The sequence below is a fragment of the Oncorhynchus keta genome, unplaced genomic scaffold (genome assembly GCF_023373465.1).
Source record: "Oncorhynchus keta strain PuntledgeMale-10-30-2019 unplaced genomic scaffold, Oket_V2 Un_contig_3885_pilon_pilon, whole genome shotgun sequence".
NCBI classification, from domain to species: domain Eukaryota; kingdom Metazoa; phylum Chordata; class Actinopteri; order Salmoniformes; family Salmonidae; genus Oncorhynchus; species Oncorhynchus keta.
Window position 1 is genome coordinate 1 of NW_026287484.1, and position 15,383 is coordinate 15,383.

General features: G+C 44.5%; 1 protein-coding gene and 1 long non-coding RNA gene across 2 annotated transcripts; one reads left to right on the forward strand and one right to left on the reverse strand.

Moving 5' to 3' along the window:
• Position 1: 1 nt before the first annotated feature.
• On the forward strand, positions 2 to 15,142 carry LOC127924252 (uncharacterized). The gene is made up of 5 exons (XR_008117386.1): positions 2 to 92; positions 13,855 to 14,004; positions 14,155 to 14,278; positions 14,928 to 14,977; positions 15,127 to 15,142. It is a non-coding gene; the product is annotated as an uncharacterized LOC127924252 (long non-coding RNA).
• Positions 1,178 to 7,419, reverse strand: LOC127924251 (zinc finger protein 180-like). The gene is made up of 2 exons (XM_052508820.1): positions 6,812 to 7,419; positions 1,178 to 3,548 (listed from the first exon to the last, which is right to left on the reverse strand). The coding sequence occupies exons 1-2, from the start codon at positions 7,128 to 7,130 to the stop codon at positions 2,590 to 2,592; spliced, it is 1,278 nt and encodes a 425-aa protein (XP_052364780.1). The 5' UTR covers positions 7,131 to 7,419; the 3' UTR covers positions 1,178 to 2,589.
• Positions 15,143 to 15,383: the final 241 nt, after the last annotated feature.

Sequence of the window (15,383 nt, forward strand, 5' to 3'; positions counted from 1 at the left end):
TAGTGGGTCTGGGCAGGTGTGATGTAGTTAATGGAGATGGAGGTGTGTTCTAGTGGGTCTGGGCAGGTGTGATGTAGTTAATGGAGATGGAGGTGTGTTCTAGTGGGTCTGGGCAGGTGTGATATAGTTAATGGAGATGGGGGTGTGTTCTAGTGGGTCTGGGCAGGTGTGATGTAGTTAATGGAGATGGGGGTGTGTTCTAGTGGGTCTGGGCAGGTGTGATGTCGTCGTTTGTATGTTTTGTATTGTTTATAAAAGATCAACATTTCTTTTTAAAGTCCCAATTCAAAGTTATACCTCACTGTTCTATTTTTGGAGTTGTTACATAAAACTAATCAGAATTCATTAGAATGATAAAGTCAGGAGTGATGTCATATGGAGGACCAGCCTATTACCTATGATGGTGTGAAGTAATATGGAGGACCAGCCTATTACCTATGATGGTGTGATGTAATATGGAGGACCAGCCTATTACCTATGATGGTGTGATGTAATATGGAGGACCAGCCTATTACCTATGATGTAAACTACAACAGAAATAACTTCAAATGTTTTACTTCAAATTTAACCAATCGTTTGCAATCATGACTTGAGTGATTAAAGTAAACCAATGTTTGGAAATACATAACGCCATCTAACCAAATAATCAAAGCTATACAGTATGCAGTTATCTTAGCCAGCCAGATAACGTTAGCTATTTAGCCGAATAGCAATTAGCCTAACAAGTGTAGCCAACCAGCACGGAGACCATTTACAACCAAACTAACAAACCTAAACGTGTTTGCAGATCAAAAGATCAGAGACAGAGAGAATGATGGACAAAATTAATATTCAGACGTCATTGATCACGTGCTGCTGATAAAGTGATACAGGCATCAGCACACTGCTTTGAAGTTTACTGCTGAGCGATTTGGACACGTGCCTCGTAGCTCCGGTATCAAACGTAACATCCCTACCGAAAAGTTGACAAAACAAAAAGGAGCAACCATGTTAATTTCCTCTGTTGTTTTGTGCCCACGGCAAGAAGGCACCAGAGCCTACCCTGCTATCGGGTTCCCACTAGATAACACAACCACACAGTTCATGAAAAGCACGAGGTGAAGCTTGAGTTAGATATCGACCTAGTGTGACCATCCTGGTCCCTCATGTCAGTGAGTCAACACAGGAAGGAGCAATGAATGAATAGTTCATTTATTTCCAAAGCTGCAATGATGAGACACACACAGTATGGATGAATGATCAGTAGTGACGGGATATAAATACCACTCCCACAGCAATTCTACATGAATCTGCCCTGTAATATACTAACAAAAAAAACAGTTGAAATGTCTATCAAAGTCATTGTGATCGTATAGTGGATTTAACAATTCCTACTAATTCCTAATTTACTACTATAAATGAATCAATTGTTTCCATGTGTCTCATATTCACAACATCAAAATAAACTGTCATCCATTTTAGTATAAAAATATATCAAATTGACATGGAAAATTACTCAATGTTCCCCTCTGGTGGCGAAGAAGTATAATACACCTAAATGAACAAAGCCGGGCTGATAAACTGGCTGGTGTTCATGAGTTTATAAAACATATACTTTATACTTTTGTCATAAATTACCCTTGTCAGCTCGGGGATTTGAACTTGCAATATTTCGGTTACCAGTCCAATGCTCTAACCACTAGGCTACCCTGCCGCCCCCACAGTGTGGATAGCACTCCTAAAGATGTATTTTCCAGTTCGATACCAACTTGAAAGAGGGATCTTTAGCATAGAACCCACATGGAAAACAGAGATTTGGCAAATAACATATAAAGAGGCTTATTTGACGCCAAACCAACAACAGTAGTTTCTAAAACATAAATTGCTAATGTGTGATTTAAAACGTGGATTTTATGATGTAATGTCAATTTTATACATTTCTATCCCAGGACCACTCAATTTTCAAGTTCTCCATAAATCTGCTGTGGATTACCCAGAATCCCACGCCTTTATCACACCAGCGGCGCAGCGGTCTAAGGCACTGCATCTCGCTGGAGGCGTCACTACAGACCCTGGTTCAAATCCAGGCTGTATCATAACAGGCCGTGATTGGGAGTCCCTTAGGGCAGCGCACAACTAACAGCTCAAAAACCACACGGAATCTGGGAGTAATGTGTACATCCCTGGTTAGAGGACAATTAGTAGAAAACAGCTCGCTACATTTTGATTCAAGTGGGTCGCCAACTAAGTGTAACACAACTCTTTTTTTGTTAAATCACATAAATTAGTACTATTCCATTTCAGAGCCTGGATTTTTCCCCTGAGCCTAAAATCCATATCATGTTGAAATCAATTGACGAGGGGGAAAACGTTTAGGCTTCTACATTGAGACTATTAAAATATTCCTAATACAATGTTAAAACATACCACATTGTGACATTAATTCATTGATAACATGAAACGACTCCATGTATGTAGTTTCTGATATTTTACCAGATTAAGTCTGGTCACAGCTATAAGGTTTCTCTCCTGTGTGTGTTCTATGGTGATTAGTCAGTGCTAGACTCAGTAAAACTCTTCCCACATTGAGCACAGCTGTAAGGATTTATCTTATGTATGTGTTCTCTGGTGTAAAGTCAGATAGCCAGATCTAGTAAAACTCTTCCCACATTGATTACAGCTATAAGGTTTCTCTCCTGTGTGTGTTCTCTGGTGTGAAGTCAGATAGCCAGATCTAGTAAAACTCTTCCCACATTCATTACAGCTATAAGGTTTCTCTCCTGTGTGTGTTCTCTGGTGTCGGGTCAGCTCTCCAGATTGACCAAAACCCTTCCCACATTGATTACAGCTATACGGTTTCTCTCCTGTGTGTGTTCTCTGGTGTTGAGTCAGGTGGACAGATCGAATAAAACCCTTCCCACATTGATTACAGCTATAAGGTTTCTCTCCTGTGTGTATTCTCTGGTGTTGAGTCAGAGAGCCACATGTAGTAAAACACTTCCCACATTGACCACAGCTATAAGGTTTCTCTCCTGTGTGTATTCTCTGGTGTTCAGTCAGAGAGCTAGATGAAGTAAAACTCTTCCCACATTGACCACAGCTAAAAGGTTTCTCTCCTGTGTGTGTTCTCTGGTGTACAGTCAGATAGCTAGATGCAGTAAAACTATTCCCACATTGATCACAGCTATAAGGTTTATCTCCTGTGTGTGTTCTCTGGTGTAAAGTCAGCTGGCCAGATTGAACAAAACTCTTCCCGCATTGATCACAGCTATAAGGTTTCTCTCCTGTGTGTGTTCTCTGGTGTAAAGTCAGAGAGCCAGATTGAACAAAACTCTTCCCACATTGATTACAGCTATAAGGTTTCTCTCCTGTGTGGATTCTCTGATGAATTTTAATGCCTGATGAGGTGAAACTCTTCCCACAGTCAGAGCAGCAGTGAGTTCTCTTCCCTGTGGATCTCTGCAGGCGTTTTTTGAGGTGTTCTGATCTAGAGAGACTCTTCTCTGCCTTGTCAGCATCATGAGGTTGTTGAGACTCCCCAGAGGATCCACGGTAGTCCCGTCTCTCTCCTGTGTGAACAACAAAGTCAGACAGATGATTAAAGGCCCACAACAGCGGAAATCACTGTAAAAGGTGATGCCAACAGCGTAGCCATGATGTTGTACAACAATTGTTGTCTGTAATGAATGTAATGACTTTTTGACAATTGTCTTAAAATGAGCAAGAATAGTCATATTTTGTCTTGTTTTCACATTAGTAGTAACATCTAAGATTGTAGGCTAGAAATAACTTATTAAAGTTGTTGAAACTCTAAGCAATGTGCCAGACGACTTTTGGTCTCCAAGGCCCCTATCTGTGTTTGCTAAACTTGCAGCACGAGGGCGATGCACATGCAATTTGATTGCAGATACTCCTCCCTGCTAATGAGGAAACCGATAGTTATGGATGTAGTATATCTGCCTGGAGCAAAAATGGTGGGCAAAGATTTTGTGTTGTCAATAAAGTTATGATATTTATTATTTTTCTTAATGTTATTTAACCTTTATTTAACCAGGTGGCCATGATGTCATAATGATACTTTAACCAGGTAGGCCAGTTGAGATCAAGTTCTCATTTCCAACTGCGACCTGGCCAAGATAAAGCAAAGCAGTGCGACAAAAAACAACAGAGTTACACGTGGGATTAACAAAGGAACAGTCAATAACACAATATAAATATCTATATAGTGTCTGCAAATGGAGTAGGGTGGAAAGGTAATAAATAGGCCATAGTAGCGAAGTAATAACAATTTAGCAAATTAACACTGGAGTGATGGATGTGCAGATGATGATGTGCAAGTAGAAATACTGGTGTGCAAAAGAGCAAAAAAGTCAATAAAAACATGGGGATGAGGTAGGCAGTTGGATGGGCTATTTACAGATGGGCTGTGTACAGTGAACCAAGGCCTATATCTGTTCTTAGTTTTACATTTTTTGAAAGGGTCATGCTTATTTAAGGTGGTGAGGAAATGATTTTTAAAGAACAACGAGGCATCCTCTACTGACGGGATGAGGTCAAAATCCTTCCAGGATACCCGGGCCTGGTCGATTAGAAAGGCCTGCTTGCAGAAGTGTTTTAGGGAGCGTTTGAATGTGATGAGCAGAGGTGTATTTGGAGGGCAAGTTGGTCAGGATAATATCTATGAGGGTGCCCATGTTTACGGATTTAGGGTTGTACCACAACATAAAGACATAAAGACATAAAGCAATCACAGGTGTTGATTGGGAGAGCTAGCTAAGACAACAACGGGTAAGACAACAACAGTTAATCATCTAAGACAACAGGTAAAATGGCAATGAATGGGCAGAGAGGGTCAGTTAACTACACACAGGGCCTGAGTTCGAGACTGTGGCCGACAGATAAACAAAAAACTAAATGGAGACCCGTGATTAATGAACAATCCAGCAGGCATCAGCTATGTAGACAAATGATCATAGGGTCCAGTGAACAGGAATATAAGAACCAGGGAAGCCGTTAGGTAGTCATTACTACGCTAGCCGGGAGATGCGCCTGGCTCGAGGCTAACTGGTGCTAGCTTCGGGACAAGGGCATCACGGACGTCCTGCAAAGGCCGGTTGAGGGCACATCGGACAGAATTACGTCGGCAGACCAGTCGTGATTGATCGGCGGGGCTCCGTGTTGACAAAGGGTCCAGGCCAATTGGCAAAAGAGGTACTGCAGCTGGAGTAATTTTGTTTGCTAGCCGGGAGATGCACCTGGCTCGAGGCTAACTGGTGCTAGCTTCGGAACAAGGGCGTTAGCCACTATAGCCACACTGGTGCAAAGATCCAGAGCTTACGGCAGGAATCCGGTGATGTAGTGGCTTCTAGTCGTCTTAGTGAAGAGTCTGGGAGGCATCAGCTGTGTAGCCGAGTGATCATAGGATCCACTGAGCAGGCTGGGAGATGAGCCTGGCTCAAGACTAGCTTCGAGGCTGGGCCACTTGGTGGCAGCAAGCTAGCTGCGATTATCCGGTGTAATGGTCCAGAGCGGGAATTACGGCAAGAATACGGTGATGTAGTGGAGAAAACAGTCTGATATGCTCAGGGTTGATATTACACTGTGCAGACTGGCAGGTATTATCCAGGCTAAATCAAATCAAATTTATTTATATAGCCCTTCGTACATCAGCTGATATCTCAAAGTGCTGTACAGAAACCCAGCCTAAAACGCCAAACAGCAAGCAATGCAGGTGTAGAAGCACATTTGATTTGATTTGACTAGTAACCGGAAGGTTGCAAGTTCAAACCCCCGAGCTGTCGTTCTGTCCCTGAACAGGCAGTTAACCCACTGTTCCTAGGCCGTCATTGAAAATAAGAATTTGTTCTTAACTGACTTGCCTAGTTAAATAAAGGTAAAAAAAAAAAGACATGTCAGCCTGCTTTGCCAAAAGGAACCCAAAGGATGGATGGAAAAGGTTACCGACTGCTGGTGTAGTTTATTACCAGAGACTATAGGAGCATAACGTCAGAATTTACGAAGGCCAGCGGGAGGAGGAAGAGTTTTTTACTGATGGTTAGGCTATCTTGATCTCTGGTTCCCGAGTCATATGTGTGTCTTAATTATTTAATCAAACTGCGTGCTCAAAGCATCAGACCAGTTCAGTACATATAGTTTATTTTATTAAAAACCACATGGGATGTGTCTATATATGGAAAAATACACGTTTATAACATTTCTCCAAATCGGTTGGTAGAAAGAAAAGATGATTCTTGGTTGACCCAAGATTTGTTTTAGTTGGGGCCCTAGTGCATTCATTAAGTTCAGACCGCTTCCCTTTTTACACATTTTGTTACGTTACTTATTCTAAATTAGATTTGTTTTAAAGAATTAAATGAAAATGTTAAATGTTTTAGAAATGCTTGAGACTCAAATGAATGAATCATGTTTTGAGGATATACAGTGTGTTTACATTTACTAATGAACATTGTCGTGAAAAAAAGCTTATATTTTGGGTTCTGATGGGGTACGACAGTTGACCTAAGCTCATGAGGCATTTATAAGTGATTTCTTCAAGAAGCAATGGGTACATATCATTCATGTATAAGTCCCAAAATGGATGTAACAACTGCTGATAGCCCCTCCTGGGCTAATCTAATAGGAGATATTGGGGAGTACAGTATTTCAGACATTGTCATTGGATGCATTTGATCAATTGTTAACGTTTTGTTGATGGTCCACTCTTGATGTTCTACACGTTACAGTGAAGCTTCAGCCATTCCTACAGAACAACATTAAAGTGGAGAACCCTTTTACTGCATATTGGTTCAACGACTGCAGAGACGGTACTTACTGGTGTTAAACAGATCACCAACCTCCTCTTCTTCCTCCAATGTGACAGTAATCTCCCCCTCCTCCTCTTCTTTCACTGAAACGTCTTCCTCTTCTTTCACTGAAACGTCTTCCTCTTCTTTCACTGAAACGTCTTCCTCTTCTTTCACTGAAACGTCTTTCTCTTCTTTCACTGTAACAGCCTCACCTTCTACTTGTTTTACTGTAACATCCTCCTCTTCCTTCTCCTCTTTCACAACAATGTTCTGCCACAGACCCTCTTTCTCCGTCCAGCAGACCTCATCTTCTTTAACAGGAGGAGAGTAGTTTAGGGAGCTCATGGTCGGGGATGTTAGCTAGCTAGCTATCATTAGCGACTAGGCTCCTGCTAACTTAAACCAGCCAGCTACTAAAGCTGACTAATACAAAATAACGTAATATTAAATTAAACAGGTTAACAAGTTTAGACACAGAAGTGTGTCTAAAACACAGTAGCTAATATACACCGAAATCGTATAAATATCTTGAATCTATCGGCTATATTGGCTAGCAAGCTACCGAGGTGGTTGACGAGCTGTTTCTGAAGAACCGTCCACTAGATTATACGTCACGCTGGCAGCGTCGCCTGAAAGACGCACATCGCCGCCTGCTGACTGGAGGGGAAACGCAGTTGAGGATCATATTTTATTTTGAGACAAAGGATTTAAATCCTTTGAGACAAAGGATTTACATGGATTTAATTAAATAATACTATTATATTGAGACATACAAAGACCTGAATGTGTTGATTGATTAGTGCAAATAAAACATGTTTACTACAGCACATTAAAGGCAGTTTCATTAAATCAAACTAAATCTAAATAAGTAGCTAGCTACTGTCGGTCTATACTGCTCCTACATGGTGTAACAATACATCATGTAGATGTATATAATGAACAGACTAGGTCTATACACTACCGTCCAAAAGTTTGGGGTCATTTAGAAATATCCTTGTTTTTTAAAGAAAATCAAATTTTTAATTTATCATTTATAAAAACCTGTTTTTGCTTTGTAGTTATGGGGTATTGTGATGTCATTATGGGGGTATTGTGATGCCATTATGGGGGTATTGTGATAATCCTATGAGGTGTAACATCATGTGATGATCAACCTCCTATGGGGTCACATCTGAATCCTGTCTTATGGGTGTCAACATCTCCTCCTTCACATCTGACTCCTGATGATCAACCTCCTCCTTCACATCTGACATCTTGATGCTCCTACATGGTGTAACATGTAGATGTATCAACCTCCTCATTCACATCTGACCCCTGATGATCAACAAACACATCGGACTCCTGATGATCACTAGGTCTAACTGCTCCTACCTACATCATGAACAGACTAGGTCTATACTGCTCCTACAATACATCATGTAGATGTACACTGTTCAACAGTTTGGGGTCACTTAGAAATGTCCTTGTTTTTGAAAGAAAATCAACAATTGTTCTTAATCATCATTATGGGGTATTGTGATGTCATTATGGGGTATTGTGATGTCATTATGAGGGGAAAAAATCTCCCTCAAATGCCTCAGGGGCAGTACTTAGTGACATCACTTCCTGAAACAGGATGATCAAGGTTCACAATATCAACATTCCTTGACCAACATCTGACTCCTGATGATCAACCTCCTCCTTCACATCTGACTCTTGATGATCAACCTCCTCCTTCACATCTGACTCCTGATGATCAACCTCCTCCTTCACATCTGACTCCTGATGATCAACCTCCTCCTTCACATCTGACTCCTGATGATCAACCTCCTCCTTCACATCTGACTCCTGATGATCAACCTCCTCCTTCACATCTGACTCCTGATGATCAACCTCCTCCTTCACATCTGACTCCTGATGATCAACCTCCTCCTTCACATCTGACTCCTGATGATCAACCTCCTCCTTCACACCTGACCCCAGTGATCAATCCAGAGAGTCTTCTTTCTTGGGGGGAATCCCGATGGACGACGTCATCCAATAGGCCGTCATCACCACCACCACCCACAAGTTAATTGTCATTCAGGTTATCAATGGGAAGAGCATCAGCAATATGTCCTGTCTGGTAACTTGTCTCATTTAATGGATTTAAATTGTCAGGTGCACAGGGAGAAACCCCATTAAAACACTTTTGGAATTCTTGAACTGTATCAATGTCTGTGGCCTGTGATGTTGGGATAAATGATAGTCCCTTATTATACAAGATACAAAATTCACAAATTCTACAGCACAACGGCAGAGTAATGTTCCGGAGTTCTAAATTGAGCAGCTGCTGAAAAATGAGCTCCTGTATATATTGAGATTTAAATGTTTTTTTAGAGTGAAGTACATCGAAAAAATCAAGAGAACTGCAAGACTCAATAGAAGACAAAACAAGGAACAAACCAAAAAAGACAGGCTTTTGAAAAATTAACTATTTTTCATAAAATTGTACAGTTATCTTAGCTAGCTGAATTGCTAGCAGAATTGTTTACTTGTTGCTAAGCAGTTGCTAGGGACTCTCCTGGAAGAAGCTAGCTAGCTTACAAAGAATAACAACAAAAAATATCTAGTTAACAGAAGAAAGGAAGACAAAATAAGGACAAAAGGACAGAAGAAAAAGGAAAAGAAAGAGGACAACAAAGTGAAACAGTCAGCACTTCTATTGCAACTTCGTATTTCGTCGTCCTAACGTAGTCTACACTGCTATCTGCCCAGCAGCTAGCCAGCTAGCAAACGTCCACCGTCTACCGAATAGCAGCACTGTAGAAACTATTACACTCAACTGAACGACTTGATTAGTGTAGTGTTAGCTAGCTACATAGTTGTCTTTGCTGTCTTCGTATCCAAGATAATTGTGTAGTTTAGAGCGTGTAGTCTTAGAGTGATTATCTTAATTTACCGAGGTTAGCTAGCCAGCTATTTGTCGTCCTTAACATAGGAGACACTGCTAGCTAGCCAACAGCTAGCCAACGTCTACTGAATAGAACTTCCGCACTCAACAACCCGGTCGCATTCTGCTTCGCTCCACAGGTAGTATCACATTTTCATTTCATTTCATTACAGCACAAAGGTTTGATTTGTTTGATCGTAGCTAGCTACATAGCTAGCTACATAGCCGTCTGTGTATCAAAGATAATTGTGTAGTCTAGAGCGATTTTCTAGGTTAGCTAGCCAGCTATTGTCGTTCTTTTAACGCAACGTAACGTAATCAACACTGCTAGCTAGCCAGCTAGCCCCGAATAGCAGCACTGTAGAAACTATTTACACTCAACGGAACGACTTGATTAGTGTAGTGTCAACAACGCAGCCACTGCCAGCTAGCCTACAAAGTCAACAACGCAGCCACTGCCAGCTAGCCTACTTCAGCAGTACTGTATCATTTTAATCATTTTAGTCAATAAGATTCTTGCTACGTAAGCTTAACTTTCTGAACATTCGAGACGTGTAGTCCACTTGTCATTCCAATCTCCTTGCATTAGCGTAGCCTCTTCTGTAGCCTGTCAACTATGTGTCTGTCTATCCCTGTTATCTCCTCTCTGCACAGACCATACAAACGCTCCACACCGCGTGGCCGCGGCCACCCTAATCTGGTGGTCCCAGCGCGCACGACCCACGTGGAGTTCCAGGTCTCCGGTAGCCTCTGGAACTGCCGATCTGCGGCCAACAAGGCAGAGTTCATCTCAGCCTATGCCTCCCTCCAGTCCCTCGACTTCTTGGCACTGACGGAAACATGGATCACCACAGATAACACTGCTACTCCTACTGCTCTCTCTTCGTCCGCCCACGTGTTCTCGCACACCCCGAGAGCTTCTGGTCAGCGGGGTGGTGGCACCGGGATCCTCATCTCTCCCAAGTGGTCATTCTCTCTTTCTCCCCTTACCCATCTGTCTATCGCCTCCTTTGAATTTCATGCTGTCACAGTTACCAGCCCTTTCAAGCTTAACATCCTTATCATTTATCGCCCTCCAGGTCCCCTCGGAGAGTTCATCAATGAGCTTGATGTCTTGATAAGCTCCTTTCCTGAGGACGGCTCACCTCTCACAGTTCTGGGCGACTTTAACCTCCCCACGTCTACCTTTGACTCATTCCTCTCTGCCTCCTTCTTTCCACTCCTTTCCTCTTTTGACCTCACCCTCTCACCTTCCCCCTACTCACAAGGCAGGCAATACGCTCGACCTCATCTTTACTAGATGCTGTTCTTCCACTAACCTCATTGCAACTCCCCTCCAAGTCTCCGACCACTACCTTGTATCCTTTTCCCTCTCGCTCTCATCCAACACTTCCCACACTGCCCCTACTCGGATGGTATCGCGCCGTCCCAACCTTCGCTCTCTCTCCCCCGCTACTCTCTCCTCTTCCATCCTATCATCTCTTCCCTCTGCTCAAACCTTCTCCAACCTATCTCCTGATTCTGCCTCCTCAACCCTCCTCTCCTCCCTTTCTGCATCCTTTGACTCTCTATGTCCCCTATCTTCCAGGCCGGCTCGGTCCTCCCTCCCGCTCCGTGGCTCGACGACTCATTGCGAGCTCACAGAACAGGGCTCCGGGCAGCCGAGCGGAAATGGAGGAAAACTCGCCTCCCTGCGGACCTGGCATCCTTTCGCTCCCTCCTCTCTACATTTTCCTCCTCTGTCTCTGCTGCTAAAGCCACTTTCTACCACTCTAAATTCCAAGCATCTGCCTCTAACCCTAGGAAGCTCTTTGCCACCTTCTCCTCCCTCCTGAATCCTCCTCCCCCTCCCTCCCCTCCTCCCTCTCTGCAGATGACTTCGTCAACCATTTTGAAAAGAAGGTCGACGACATCCGATCCTCGTTTGCTAAGTCAAACGACACCGCTGGTTCTGCTCACACTGCCCTACCCTGTGCTCTGACCTCTTTCTCCCCTCTCTCTCCAGATGAAATCTTGCGTCTTGTGACGGCCGGCCGCCCAACAACCTGCCCGCTCGACCCTATCCCCTCCTCTCTTCTCCAGACCATTTCCGGAGACCTTCTCCCTTACCTCACCTCGCTCATCAACTCATCCCTGACCGCTGGCTACGTCCCTTCCGTCTTCAAGAGAGCGAGAGTTGCACCCCTTCTGAAAAAACCTACACCCGATCCCTCCGATGTCAACAACTACAGACCAGTATCCCTTCTTTCTTTTCTCTCCAAAACTCTTGAACGTGCCGTCCTTGGCCAGCTCTCCCGCTATCTCTCTCAGAATGACCTTCTTGATCCAAATCAGTCAGGTTTCAAGACTAGTCATTCAACTGAGACTGCTCTTCTCTGTATCACGGAGGCGCTCCGCACTGCTAAAGCTAACTCTCTCTCCTCTGCTCTCATCCTTCTAGACCTATCGGCTGCCTTCGATACTGTGAACCATCAGATCCTCCTCTCCACCCTCTCCGAGTTGGGCATCTCCGGCGCGGCCCACGCTTGGATTGCGTCCTACCTGACAGGTCGCTCCTACCAGGTGGCGTGGCGAGAATCTGTCTCCTCACCACGCGCTCTCACCACTGGTGTCCCCCAGGGCTCTGTTCTAGGCCCTCTCCTATTCTCGCTATACACCAAGTCACTTGGCTCTGTCATAACCTCACATGGTCTCTCCTATCATTGCTATGCAGACGACACACAATTAATCTTCTCCTTTCCCCTTCTGATGACCAGGTGGCGAATCGCATCTCTGCATGTCTGGCAGACATATCAGTGTGGATGACGGATCACCACCTCAAGCTGAACCTCGGCAAGACGGAGCTGCTCTTCCTCCCGGGAAGGACTGCCCGTTCCATGATCTCGCCATCACGGTTGACAACTCCATTGTGTCCTCCTCCCAGAGCGCTAAGAACCTTGGCGTGATCCTGGACAACACCCTGTCGTTCTCAACTAACATCAAGGCGGTGGCCCGTTCCTGTAGGTTCATGCTCTACAACATCCGCAGAGTACGACCCTGCCTCACACAGGAAGCGGCGCAGGTCCTAATCCAGGCACTTGTCATCTCCCGTCTGGATTACTGCAACTCGCTGTTGGCTGGGCTCCCTGCCTGTGCCATTAAACCCCTACAACTCATCCAGAACGCCGCAGCCCGTCTGGTGTTCAACCTTCCCAAGTTCTCTCACGTCACCCCGCTCCTCCGCTCTCTCCACTGGCTTCCAGTTGAAGCTCGCATCCGCTACAAGACCATGGTGCTTGCCTACGGAGCTGTGAGGGGAACGGCACCTCAGTACCTCCAGGCTCTGATCAGGCCCTACACCCAAACAAGGGCACTGCGTTCATCCACCTCTGGCCTGCTCGCCTCCCTACCACTGAGGAAGTACAGTTCCCGCTCAGCCCAGTCAAAACTGTTCGCTGCTCTGGCTCCCCAATGGTGGAACAAACTCCCTCACGACGCCAGGACAGCGGAGTCAATCACCACCTTCCGGAGACACCTGAAACCCCACCTCTTTAAGGAATACCTAGGATAGGATAAAGTAATCCTTCTCACCCCCCTTAAAAGATTTAGATGCACTATTGTAAAGTGGCTGTTCCACTGGATGTCATAAGGTGAATGCACCAATTTGTAAGTCGCTCTGGATAAGAGCGTCTGCTAAATGACTTAAATGTAAAATGTAAATGTCATGTCTTAAGTGTAAAACTAACAATGACTCAATAATCCTTCTGGGAATGTTATGACGTCATAAAGTTATGGGAGGAGTTAGAATGTTGGCTGTCAGAAGTACAGTTATACAATGTAAAATGACTTTTGATCCGTCTGTCTGTATATTTCAAAACATGGAATATGAGGGTGTGGTGAGATACCCGATGGTTGGATGATACTTTTCTAATCAGTCATCTAAAATATTATAGTTCAAACCTGGAAATCAACCAATCCTCTGTTGTTAATTCAATAGAAAGGTAAAATGCTTTATTATCTAAAAGTTGAAAGTGACGGAGAGAAATAAAATGGTGCTGATGCGGGCGCTGGAGACGGGTGTGTGTTCTAGTGGGTCTGGGGAGGTTTGATGTAGATAATGGAGATGGAGGTGTGTTCTAGTGGGTCTGGGCAGGTGTGATGTAGTTAATGGAGAAGGAGGTGTGTTCTAGTGGGTCTGGGCAGGTGTGATGTAGTTAATGGAGATGGAGGTGTGTTCTAGTGGGTCTGGGCAGGTGTGATGTAGTTAATGGAGATGGAGGTGTGTTCTAGTGGGTCTGGGCAGGTGTGATGTAGTTAATGGAGATGGAGGTGTGTTCTAGTGGGTCTGGGCAGGTTTGATGTAGTTAATGGAGATGGAGGTGTGTTCTAGTGGGTCTGGGCAGGTGTGATGTAGTTAATGGAGATGGAGGTGTGTTCTAGTGGGTCTGGGCAGGTTTGATGTAGATAATGGAGAAGGAGGTGTGTTCTAGTGGGTCTGGGCAGGTGTGATGTAGTTAATGGAGATGGAGGTGTGTTCTAGTGGGTCTGGGCAGGTTTGATGTAGATAATGGAGATGGAGGTGTGTTCTAGTGGGTCTGGGCAGGTGTGATGTAGATAATGGAGATGGGGTGTGTTCTAGTGGGTCTGGGCAGGTTTGATGTAGATAATGGAGATGGAGGTGTGTTCTAGTGGGTCTGGGCAGGTTTGATGTAGATAATGGAGATGGGGGTGTGTTCTAGTGGGTCTGGGCAGGTTTGATGTAGATAATGGGGATGGAGGTGTGTTCTAGTGGGTCTGGGCAGGTGTGATGTAGTTAATGGAGATGGAGGTGTGTTCTAGTGGGTCTGGGCAGGTTTGATGTAGTTAATGGAGATGGGGCTGTGTTCTAGTGGGTCTGGGCAGGTTTGATGTAGATAATGGAGATGGGGGTGTGTTCTAGTGGGTCTGGGCAGGTGTGATGTAGTTAATGGAGATGGGGGTGTGTTCTAGTGGGTCTGGGCAGGTTTGATGTAGATAATGGTGTTGGAGGTGTGTTCTAGTGGGTCTGGGCAGGTTTGATGTAGATAATGGTGTTGGAGGTGTGTTCTAGTGGGTCTGGGCAGGTGTGATGTAGTTAATGGAGATGGGGGTGTGTTCTAGTGGGTCTGGGCAGGTTTGATGTAGTTAATGGAGATGGGGCTGTGTTCTAGTGGGTCTGGACAGGTTTGATGTAGATAATGAAGATGGGGGTGTGTTCTAGTGGGTCTGTGCAGGTGTGATGTAGTTAATGGAGATGGAGGTGTGTTCTAGTGGGTCTGGGCAGGTTTGATGTAGATAATGGTGTTGGAGGTGTGTTCTAGTGGGTCTGGGCAGGTTTGATGTAGATAATGGTGTTGGAGGTGTGTTCTAGTGGGTCTGGGCAGGTGTGATGTTGTTAATGGAGATGGGGTGTGTTCTAGTGGGTCTGGGCAGGTGTGATGTAGTTAATGGAGATGGAGATGTGTTCTAGTGGGTCTGGGCAGGTGTGATGTAGTTAATGGAGATGGGGGTGTGAGTGGGTCTGTGCAGGTGTGTTAGTTCATGGAGATGGAGATGTGTTTAACGTTTGCAAGCTTGAGCTTGATATCGACCTAGTGTGACCTTCCTGGTCCCGTCTCTCAAGTCAGTGAGTCAACACAGGAAGGAGCAATGAATGGATAGTTAATTTATTTCCAAAGCTGCAATGATGG